The 11,730-nt window shown below is 48.2% G+C and overlaps 1 protein-coding gene across 17 annotated transcripts in view; it reads left to right on the forward strand.

Moving 5' to 3' along the window:
- CADPS (calcium dependent secretion activator) overlaps positions 1-9,728 on the forward strand; it is a 225,469-nt gene extending 215,741 nt beyond the window's left edge. For all 17 annotated transcript variants that reach the window (XM_050904397.1, XM_050904395.1, XM_050904394.1 and 14 more), the window contains 2 exons: positions 6,498-6,602; positions 8,409-9,728. In XM_050904397.1, the coding sequence (XP_050760354.1) occupies positions 6,498-6,602; positions 8,409-8,588 (285 nt within the window). In that variant the 3' untranslated portion in view covers positions 8,589-9,728. The remainder of the gene's footprint in view (positions 1-6,497; positions 6,603-8,408) is intronic.
- The last annotated feature ends 2,002 nt before the right edge of the window (positions 9,729-11,730 follow it).

Below are 11,730 nucleotides of genomic sequence, written 5' to 3' on the forward strand. Positions count from 1 at the left end.
GCCCGGCCGAGACTGCTAGCGCTGGCTGGGAGCAGGGCAAGAGGCACACTTCGTCCCACCACCACTCTCATCCACATCCAGCATCCCGGCTGAGCTGGCTTTCGGAGGAGGCTCTCAAACTGGGGTCGCGTACGCTGCCGTGTACGTTCAGGCTTGCTGGGAACATCTCTCTTTTTTTTTTGAAAGAAAAGAGTAAGAAACTGCATTGACCATGAGGCTCTATGCTTCATGCTTACTGTCTTTACCAAGTTTTTGTAGTTGCAATGACTGCCTGGGATCAACAGTGAAAGAAACATTGAGGGAAGGTGGAGAGGAATGCCTTCGGGGCCAGAGAAGATTGGAGGGACAAGAATGGTCTTGCGTGACTGCCGTCGAGCAGCCTGGGCTTTGAGTTGCAGGCCTGCAGTGAGCTTCGTGTATACAAACCCGGCTGTGTGTGCGTACAGGGCGCACCGTGACCGAACGCAGGAGCGCGGTCCCTTGGGCAGGCGGACTTCACCAGAGGAGCTCCTGCTCCCATTCACCGAGCAAGTCTTCACGCAACACTGGCAGCTGTGTGTGTAGGGCTGGTCCCCGCAAAGCACGGTCCTGAGCGGCTGTGGCTGCATCCCGACCTTCCCTGCGGAGACGACACCTGCCAAGGGGAGGTGGCTGCCGTGAATGCATGTGACAACGCCGAATACCGAATTTGATCTCAGAGCTGCCCAGGATGGGGATGGACACGGCTCTGTCGGCTGTCACGTACTGTCAGCAGTTGTAAATCAGCACAGCCCCGCTGTGCTTTCCACCAGCTGAGCTTCTGGCCCATCGGACGGGGATGCAAACACCAGATACAAAGAGTTGGTAATTTTTTAATTTCTTTTTTTTTTTCCTGGCTGATTGAGTCGCTTTGAGAGAGGGCTGTTGCCTGAGAGCAGGTTCAGTTTTCCTTTGGGAAATAAGACTCACAGTCAGCCTGTTCCTCTCTCCCTTCCCACCTCTGTGGTCCCCTCACCCCATGCTGGCCAGCTCGGGGATGCTGCGGAGGCAGCCGCCCGACATCCAGTCCCTCACCTTTGAAACACCTTGAATTCAAGGCTTCATTTCAAAGCTGCCTTTCAGCATTTCAAAACAAGTCCGTGTCCCGGACAAAGAGAGGGAGCCAGCCGGCGTTCGGAGCCTCCTTGTGCAGTGTGTGTCACAGTTTTAAATAGATTTGCCCTGCTTGGATTGGTTCTGGTTGGAAAGCGAGTACTGAAATGAGAGGTCATAGGGGAGAGTTACTATGGTAATTGAGTAGTATCACCAGTAGTTTTGCTCTTATGAGCATTAAAGCACATAATAATAGACAAACAACAGTGGTTAAAGCAAGCAGGTAGGATTACTATGTTCTTTTGTCGGAAGTATATAATGTCTTGTAGTCAGTTTTAAAGACTTCTCAACCCCCAAATCCACCCAGCAGTCACCTGCTGAGTAATTTTGTATGCCTAATCTCTAGCCCTTAACTACAAGCTTTCTGCTAATTTGAGGCAAATGGGTATTTTTGACACTAAATAGGGCAGTAAAGAATCCCTGACCTAGAAAAACTCCATTCCAAGGCACTGAGAGCAGAAAAATATTCTTTCAGCATCCTTGTGAGACCTTTGGAATGACATAAAATAGCTTTGACTAAACTGTGCTGTAGCCTTCGATTAATGGTTTGCAGAAACTTGCTGAACATCCCTACTACAACTTCCCCCATAAAACTTGTCACTTCAGATTGCCATCAGCCACCACAACAATAATCATTTCATGCCTATTGCTAATTGCAAGCACAGCTGAGGCTCAGCGGGGTGCTCTTGCACAGTCCCAGGCCTTTATACCAGCCTCAATCTGTTGTATGGCACTTGTTCACACACAAAAAAACTACCAGTAAAGGCAGAAAGAGGCAGAGTCACAGGTTCCTTGTAATCCCTCTGCTACCCTGCTGACAACCCAGCCCTATAAGCATTCCTGGTTTTGTCCCACTCTTTACAAAAGCTGAAGTGACCTTAAGCTACTAGTATGTAAGCTTTTGAATGAAGAATACAGCTCCTTCAGGTGCCTTAAGAAGCAGTGTTGCATCTGGCTTACGAGATTCTGTTTGCAGCACCCCTGGGGTGAGCTGTGGCTTCCTGTAACATGTAAAATATGAGTGTGAACTCAAGGTTCATGGCAAGGAACAGGAGGTCATGCTTCCATTCAGCTCACACCAAAGAAGACGGGGGTTTGCAGATGTTCCTGGGTATGTGTAATGACACCACCTCCCGGAAAGCGCAGGAGCCCAGCACAGGGCGTTTTTTTGATAAAATGTGCCACACTCAGTGTGTTACTTGCAGATTTATTCATATCAATTTTTGCAACTTATGTATTCAGAGACAAACTTGCTATTTCAGCAACTTATTGATCATGCTTTTGCATTAAAAAAAAAAGACGGGGGGAGAACGAGGAAGCTTATTGCTCGAGCTGGTTGGGGTGTTGGATGGGCAGCCATGGAAGCCCACCCCTTGGCATGCTTCAGCTCCTCTAATGCCTGTCCAGGAGCATCCCAGCCAGCCCATGGCCCACCTCACCTACCCAGGCTAGCACCCAGCAATGAGGGCTGCTGTGAAAGACAGAAGGCGAACAGGAAAACTAACCTGAAAGAGGGATTAAATTCCTGGCCTTGCAAATATGGTATCTACTTGCTGTTACTGGGCTCTGAGAGCACTCAAAGAGCGTCTGTTTGCATTTCCTCTGCTGTTAGCCAGGTCGCACCGCGCAGCAGGCAGCGGGGGCCACGGCATGGCTCTGCGGGAGCCCTGGTCCCTTCCCTGCTGACATCCCAGTGGATGTGTGGCATCCACCACGCATCTACCAGGATGCGCCCTCCACAGCCGTTCCTCACCCTGTGCCCCCAGACTGAGTGTAAATTGTCCTCCGAGTGATGGACAGGGATGCCAGCTAGCATCAGTAATGTGTGTGTGCAGCAGCGAGTTATATGTGGAGCTGAGGTCCATGGGCCTGGGAGCATCAGTGAGGTCTACTCGTTCTTTACAACCAGGTGTGAGGAGTTTTCAGAAAATATATTTATATTAGTTACTTCAGTGTGCCCATGCCACAGCTTAGCTGGCGCTGGGGCTCCAGAAATGTGCCTGAAATGTGTTGCAGCCCCATGGCAAGGCCCCGAAGTTCAGTATTTGGGCTGTGCCCTCTGCACCGTCTGTATGGGGACAAGCCGCAAGGCTGGAGCTGGAGCCCCGAGGAACCCTGCGTCCCCAGCATGCACCCCGCTGCCCTTCGGGGAATGGCAGACCCCCCCCGGGGAGAGTGAGGCGGCTGGTGTCCTGACAGGACCACACTGTGCTCTTTTGTCTGAAATGATCACGTTTCTGTTTCAGAGCATTTGGCTTTGTTGTTGTTTTTTTAATAATATAATCATATGCAAATGTTATCTTCTTTGGTAGGTTAGTCATGAATCAGAGGGCTTGTGCGTCTTATAGCACATCAACACTAGTGATAGCTAAAGGGAACATTTAATTTATGGGCTAACTTATTTTTATGAATATGCAGGGCTTAAATTCAGCAGTTGGTGTGTGCTCTATGAAGTGACGTGACGGTTTTGTGTATCAAGATCAATGAATTAAACTTTGTCTTTTTCTCATAAAGCAGAAAGTCTTTGGAGTAACTTAGCTTTGAGAAAGAGAGCTCCTTTCATGCAGCCGAGCAGTACGCTGGCTGAGCCCTTGTCAGCCAGTGCTCAAGAGGAGAGGCGTACGATTTGGATTCGGCTCAGAGGAGTTTGCATCTCCCCAGAATCCAGCGTGTTGGAGGGACTATCAGAAACACAGAAAAATGTTTTGTTTTGCTTAATCTGAAGGTCTCGCAGCAGCAAAGTCACCTTGCTGATAACCTCCGGGCAGAAGTTGTAATTTCTGTTTTGGATTCATACAGCCGTGTCAGTGTGCGTGGCACGGGACAAACAGAAATGGCAGGACCTGCCCCCGCCAGGGACTTCTCATCTCGTTTAGAGGTGACACAGACACCCGGCAGATTGTTTTGTGGAAGACGAGAGGCAGCAATGGAAGGGAGAGGGCGTGCATATGTAACATACAGTCGCTTCGTTCCTCTGTGGGTTTTGATTTAGAGAGGTGGTGGAAGGAGGCGTTTGGGTGACCTGGACACCCATGTGCCAGCGCAGCCCTGGGTCACAGCTAATGTCACCCGAGAGCATGACTCATTTAAGCATGCTGATTGCAGAAAAGTAACATTACAAACATTAATGATTTCTCTCTGTTTTGCCCACATCGGCCTGCAGCATTACAAGGAAACCCAGGCAGATTCCCCAGTGACAGCAGTCACTTTGTACCATCACCACCCCCCTACCCCCCCGCTGTCTGCTGTCTGTCCTGGGTCGTTGTCCCAGCACCCACAGGCACCCAGGCCTCTCTGGGGATATCCAGGGATGCTCTGACCTCTCAGACTAGTCTGAGGAATCCCTCAGAAAGTACGAAGACTCACCAGACCTTCATGTCTGCTATGCTGGTCAGGCCTACACCAGCTAACCAGGGTGCTTCACTCACAACTCAATCTGACATCAGGACCTCAAGTGACAGCTAACAGTATCTGAGCTTGACTTCTGTTACGGAGAGACCTCCTGCTTGCCTGTCATAATTAGTTTCATTCGAGCTCTTAGCTCTTGCCAGGTCTCCGTCCTGGAGATGAAGGACCAGCAGGAATCTCTGCCACAAGTTGCACAAGGTGTAAGCATCGAGCAAGAGATCACCACGTGCCATTTCTTTGGTGACTCTTCCACCCCTTTATTGCCTCCATTTCATTAAGAAGTGGTGTAGAAATAGAAGTACAGGAACATCTTCACTAAAGTGGGGGGAAAAACCCTTCCCCGTGCAGCATGACTAACCTCTGCTGTCAGCTCCTGGTGGAGGGTAGCAACTCCCGGGTGCATTACTGTATGGTTCAATAACGTGTGTCGAGCCCACATTTTTGTGGTGCTGGGCTGGTTTAGCTTGGACTCATTTGTTTGCTTTGGTGAGCCTTCTGCCAGCTTCTGCCTCTGCCCCAGGACAGCAGTGTCTGCGGGCCCCGGCGCTGCCAGCTAAGCCCTACCCAGTGACAGCTGACGGTACTGGAGCCGCACGTCCAGCAGCGCCATCCGCACTCTGCTCGCAGGCAGGCGCTGGCCTCTCAGCCGGTGTTGAATGGTGGAGGGTAACAAGTCACCGGCCTCAGTTCTGCAATTACAGAATATTCCGCTGTCTCCATTCATCTGCTGCGCTGGCAGCTTCAGCAACTAGAGGGAAGAGGGCATGTTTCTGTGTCGGAGGCCTCCACCAAAGGTGCAGTGAAGGGAGGCGATAATACCTGCGTTAGACTGATGCAAGGTTTTAGGCTAGTTGGGAGGGAGCTGGTCTAACCTGGATGGCGCTCGATCAGGATTTTTATAAACTGGTCTGGTGGGGTTTTTTTATCTTTAACTGGTTCTAGATTAATTACAGCTGGTCTGCAGTACAGGTTTTGATCTGTGTGTGTGTGTAAGAGAGATTGCGAGAGAAGGATGTGACTGTGCATACAGAGGCGTGATGGTTTTCTGTATGCAGACCACTTTGTAACCAACCGTTGTGCTGAGTGCCGTGGGGAGGTTTGTGATCCTTCCCCCCCCCCGCCACAGCCCCGGCTTTTCCTTCTCTCGAGGGCTCGCTGCTCGTCTGTGTGGCGTCAGACGTGCAATGCCAGCCCTGCGTGAGCAGGGCGCTGATCCACAGCCCACCGGAGACTTCCTGCGCTGCAGGGCTGGCAGGCTGCTGCCACACAGCTGCAAGCCTTTTTCACAGACAGGCAGCAAAATTTCAGGCCCTGGAGGGGCCCTGTGAGTTCAGCAGCTTGAAACAAGCTCATTTCTTTGCTGCTTTTCCATCTTGCATAATTGTGAGGGTGAAACCAAAGCATTTCCCGCGCAGCCTGGGCAGGCGCCTGTAGGTGCCTACACCTGCATCCTCACCCGCAGCCAAACCTTGCCCCGCACGAGCCTCCCCTCCGCTCGCCGTCAGGGAACCAGACTCGCCCCGTGGCTGTTTATGGTTGAATTTCAAGACGGTAAGTAGCTTGAGTGTGGGTCTGACACACTTAAAGGCAGGACTGTGCTCTCACTGGGGGGGAGGGGGGGGGAAATGGGTTAAAAAATGGTTTGGGCCAAACGCACACCACTGCTGGCAAGTCGCGTCAATGGCAAAATCAGATTACAAAAACCTTGTGGCGTTGCTGGTGGCCGTTACCCCTCTTAATAAGTTTGTTGTTGTTACTATTAAAATTTAAAAGCTCATGCATGGAAATTCGGTGTAGAAGAGGGTGCCTGTCTCCCCCTCTAAGTCTGTCATATCCCATGAACAGGCCGGCTAGTGGGAAAGGTTGGTGCTGCCGGTATGCTGGGTGCAGCCTGTGTTATTCAGGGCACAGCACGCAGCCCTAACGTGGTTGCTGGAGAAGTCCTGTCTCTCTTGCAGCAATGGTACACCAGCTCGATGAATGTTGTCTGCACCTGGCTGACAGACCGCATGGACCTGCAGCTTCACATTTACCAACTGAAAACTCTCATTAGGATAGTAAAGGTAATCATCCCATGTGTTTTCAATACCATCTTGCTGTCAGAAGGAGCGTGTGTGTATGCCTGCATGTGTGCGGCATGTTCTCTTAGGCAAACTGTCGCCGGCAAATAAATTAAGCCATTCATTAAAATTCTTAAAAATTAAGATACTTGTGTGTATGGCACATAGCAAGGGTAAACAGGAACTTGAAATGCATATAGATGCAAAATACAGGTGTGCAAATAAGAACAAAGTAACTGCTTGCATGAAAAAAGGGAAACTCTACTGGTATTTGACCCCGCTTGTACAGTAAGCACACCAAAATTAGCCTTTTTGTGGACAAACATGTTGATCACACCAATGAACTCCAGTGTTAAAATGGGTTAAATCAAACCAAAAGTTTTTAACACTGTTTTACTAGAAACATTTGAGCCCAGCTATGGCTTGTAATTATCGTCAGAATGCAAATGAGGATTGTTCTCATTGTTAATTGAAGTCGTTTCTTTTACAATGGGTGTATATAATCAACTCTAAGAGATCACAAAGGTGAGATAACATACCCTGAAAGTAACATTTTTTCCTTGAGTGCACGTGTATGTGTATATGTGTGTGTGTGCGTGCCTTGGACTAATGATAATTATTTCAGTGTGAAATCACAGTGGTTTACATGAAATAATAAGATCACAGAAGGGGGTAAATATATTTTTGATCATTTTAGGTTCTATCTAATGCTTTTTGGTCTAGTATTTTATAATGTTTATGGTCTTGTGTGCAGTGAACACATTGAAGGCATGAATAAATTAAAACTGAAATGTATTAAATGTGCTTTTCATAACTGAAAACAACAGGCACAGACAAATTATTTCTACTTGTCAGCTAGCTGAGGAAAGCTTTCTTCCTTGTGCTTTATTTATACCAATATTACATTCAGAAGCAGCTACAACAAATCCAAGGACTTTCTGAAATAGCAGAACAGTAAAGTTTCCACGCAGAGCACAGAGCAGAATTAAATGAACTACGAGGCCAGAGTTTTATCTCACAGAGTCAAGAAGTTTTTAAACGTAAATTCAAATGAGAGATATTAATCGTAATAACAAGGGAAATATAGCTAACCATGGAACTACAACTCCAGTTTCAGAATTAGGTGAAGAAAGAGAGATTTAAGAACCACATGCCATGTGCTTATGTTTATACATCAACAATTTTCTCCGGTATCCTGGACTTAGTTTATTTAATCCCAGTACTGTAGGTAGGATTGTTTAATACGGAGCATTCCGGGAACACGTAATCACGTCTGCGGTTACGGGCGATAAGCGTTCTGCTGCGTGAAGGAAAATAACTGACATTACAGGCAGGATGAATGCATCCAGAAGCAAGGGTAGTTAGTTGGAGCAGAGCCCTTATCTGTTGCTTTGATGTCTTTTTAGACCCCAGCCTCCCATATCCAAAGCTCCCCTGAGCAGCCCCCAGTACATCCCTGCTTCGAAGCCTGCATGCAGCCACACAGCCCGGCCACCCTGCAGGCTCTGCAAAGGCAGGGCTGGAGTCGCAGAGCCGTAATTTGTTGCCCGAGGCACCCTAAAGGGACCTCTGCCACGGCAAAGCGGTGGCCAGGAGAGACATCCCCCCCGCCACGGCCTCTGCGCTGTCCGGGGCAATGCAAAATGTCCCCAGGGCTGAGATTTCCCTGGCATCCCAGCCTCTTCCATTAGTGGCCCCAAACCCCGGGCACGGGGGCATGGGCCGACTCCTGCGGCGAAGCGGGGGAGCCGGTGTCGGCCCTGACCTCTCTGCTGTCTCCTCCTTCCTCCATGCCTCTCCCCACTTTAGAAAACGTACCGGGATTTCCGATTGCAAGGCGTGCTGGACTCCACTTTAAACAGCAAAACCTACGAGACCATCCGGAACCGGCTGACAGTAGAGGAGGCCACGGCGTCGGTCAGCGAAGGCGGAGGGCTCCAGGGGATCACCATGAAGGACAGCGATGAGGAAGATGAAGAGGACGACTAGGGAAGCTGGCCCGGAGGACCGGCTGGGGGTCGCCTGGTATCCGTGCATGTACCTCGTCTGTAACTCAGTTAGCCACATTAGGAATTTTTATGTCAGCTCTAAATGCCCATGAGAAGTTTACCAATACAAATGCCATGTTAGCTGTGTGGTAATAAGATTAGCACCTCTCTTTGATTCATCGGTTTCCTAATTTCATATCTATATGTTCATAAGCAATATGGAGCACCATTGTTTAATACTGTTAATGGAAAAACTACATAGAAAACATGCTAGGTGTGTCCCTGTTATAATTAAAGTTTAAACAATGCTTCATTAATGTACTGTATATACATTGATGGTAAATTGTTGTGAAGATGAGTGAATCGAGTCCTTTCATTTCTTTGTTTCTCTTCTGTGGATGCCAACTGCTTAAAATTAATAAAAAAACAGCTTTGTTTTTAAAAGAAGAACGAGGCAATTACAAATGATTTTTTTGTTCTCTCTGTTCATTTGAAAACCAGAAAACAAACAAACCCAGACAGCCGTTTGAATCATTCTGCATCTTTGTTAATGTACCAGGTTCTTCCCTTCAATATGCAGTTAACTCCATAGAGGCTACATCCCAAAGGATTAGTCATTCTAATTGCCACACCAGATTAATCCTATCATTTTGGATATATCATGCCACATTACAAGTCCAAAGCAGTTGTTTTATGTTGACGTTTGCTCCTCTAAATGTTACATTTTTGTTTAAATTTCAAATAACCGTGTATGTACAAAGACAACTTTATTTACAATCTTAGACTATACAAATGTGTTTATAATAATATATTGAATATTTATTTCAGTAGATTGTAACCATAATTTACAATTCCTCTGTTTCACAATGGTTTTTATATATGTCATGTACATTGCATTTTGACCAGTAACTGCATGTCCATCAGTCCCCCCTCCAGAGCTTTTACTTTCTGTGTAAAATAGTGATCCATCTTGCTTTTTTTGCCTTATACAAGCCGACAGTTGTAAAAGTGTGAGAACTGTGGCTTCTCAATAAATAACTATTCAGATGTCCTAAGAATAAATTATGGAGTCTTTTTATGTCTGCCTTAGAAAAAAAAAAAATTACAAGCTGAGATGTAAGAGCCCCCACCTCTCAGAATAAAGGCATTTTCTTTTCTCATGGGTGTTTTTACAGTTTATTAATTAAGAAGATGGTTTCCCAATTTGCTCCCCAAGGTCAGGGTGGGACCAGACTGTTCCCCAGGTACAAGGGCATTTCTGCTATCACCTCCGCAGTGGTTTCCACCATTATCTGCACTCTACATCCTATGATTTGTCTCTGGACATCTAATTGATGGTCCACCCTGGTACAGCCGCTGTTGTTACATGGGAATCAGCCTTGCCCACCACTTACCTTCCACCAAAAGGCCTCAGTTTGGATTTTAGCTTCTCCCAAAGCAGCCAATTGCAGCAGCCTGCAGGGCACGTACAAACACACGGCACGGGGCAAAGCCCTAGCTGAAATTAAAAAGCAGGCTGGTTTGATGGAAAGCATGTTAGATTGGGAGTTTTCCGAGAGGTTTTGCAGTCACTCCCTCCCAGCAGCCAATTCAAACCGACAATGACTCCTGCTAGCCCAGGTTTCAGTCATTTGAGAGAGAAGAAGAGCTGATGTCCTTCACCCCCAAGCACAGCAACCTGTTGCCACCCTGGGGAACGAGGACAAACGTTCACCACCCTCAGGATGGGCAAATGTTGGAAAAACGTCCTGCCTAGACGAACCTGCCTAACATAATGAGCCGTTAAACTAAACCATCTTCCAGTGCCCAAGAGCCATGAGACGCTCCCTGGACATATGGGAGGAGGAGGGGACATCTGGGAACAGCCTCTGAAGGGCGTGTTGAGTCCGAAATGGGGCTGGGATAGTTATGGAGCCTGGAGCACGTTCACCTGCAATGCTGGATTTCTGGGTCCCTTCCCTCTGTGGCAGAGTTTAGCACCTGGCTCTGGAGGTGATCTGCAGCCCCATCTGGATGGCCATACCCTACACATTCAACACCCACCTACCCATGGTGACCTGCATACAGCACCCCCCTTGGAAGAGGGACATCAGCAGGGTCTTTACTTTAGGAGGGGGTGGTAGGCACGCACATTTAGCACCATTTACGTGTTGATAAGCCATTTGATGCACTAAGATAGACACATTTTGAACCCTAACTGTAGCCCAGCAGACCACTTCTTGGTTTTTGTGTTGCTCCATGATGCTGGTAGAGGGAAGCATTGCCAGGAAAAGCCACCTCTGAGGACTTAGGCAGGAACGTGGCCTTGTGGCCACTGACACAGGAAGCTCTTCCCCTTCTTACCCACCCTCCAGCTGTGCAACTACTTGGTCCTAAATCCCCAGAGGCACTGAGGTAGCAGTTGAGTGTTTAAGTCATACTGAGGCTACCAAAACCAGTTCAGGTGCCTCTGCAGGTCTGTCACTGGGATGCATACAAAAACCATCTATATCTTGACATCGTTATGCTTGGAGCCTTCAGTCACACCCTGAAGCCCTCACAGGCAAGACATAAAGCAATGAACAAACTGCAAGCACCACCTGGCCCCTTCTTTCTAGGTGGTTGAGAGCCACTTGAGACCCATACACATACTGATGCCTACGTGTGCTCGTGCCTTCTTCATCCTCTCCCTCAGCTGTCCCAAATATTCATATGAAGGCCAACAGCTCCATGAGGAGACACTGGGAAAGCCTTACCTGGGGTGGTCACCAGGCTGGTAGCAGAGAGCAGTGGGGGAGACGCAAATTTGTAGCTCTGCTCCCAGTCAGGCAGAGCAGAACTGGAGAAACAGCTTGATTCTGCTCTGGAAATGGCTCCCCCTTTTTTTTTTTTTAACATGAAATATTTATTGGGTAAAAACACAGCCCACTTCCACCTGCCACCTTTCAAAACAGTGAGTCCTGCTCAGTTTTTTGAATGAAAGAGTGCGGGCGCAGTCTTCAGGAGATGATCCTTGGCGGAGCATCACTAACACACATAGGTGCCTCCCTGAAACGGCGGTGATGGACACCCTTGTCTGAGTTTCTCTGTCATTAGCGATGACCCTATAGCCTGTGACAGCTTTTTGTGTGTCCTCAAACCCCAATAAAGCACCTCAGAGACTC

Source organism: Gymnogyps californianus, chromosome 13 (assembly GCF_018139145.2).
Source record: "Gymnogyps californianus isolate 813 chromosome 13, ASM1813914v2, whole genome shotgun sequence".
Taxonomy (NCBI): domain Eukaryota; kingdom Metazoa; phylum Chordata; class Aves; order Accipitriformes; family Cathartidae; genus Gymnogyps; species Gymnogyps californianus.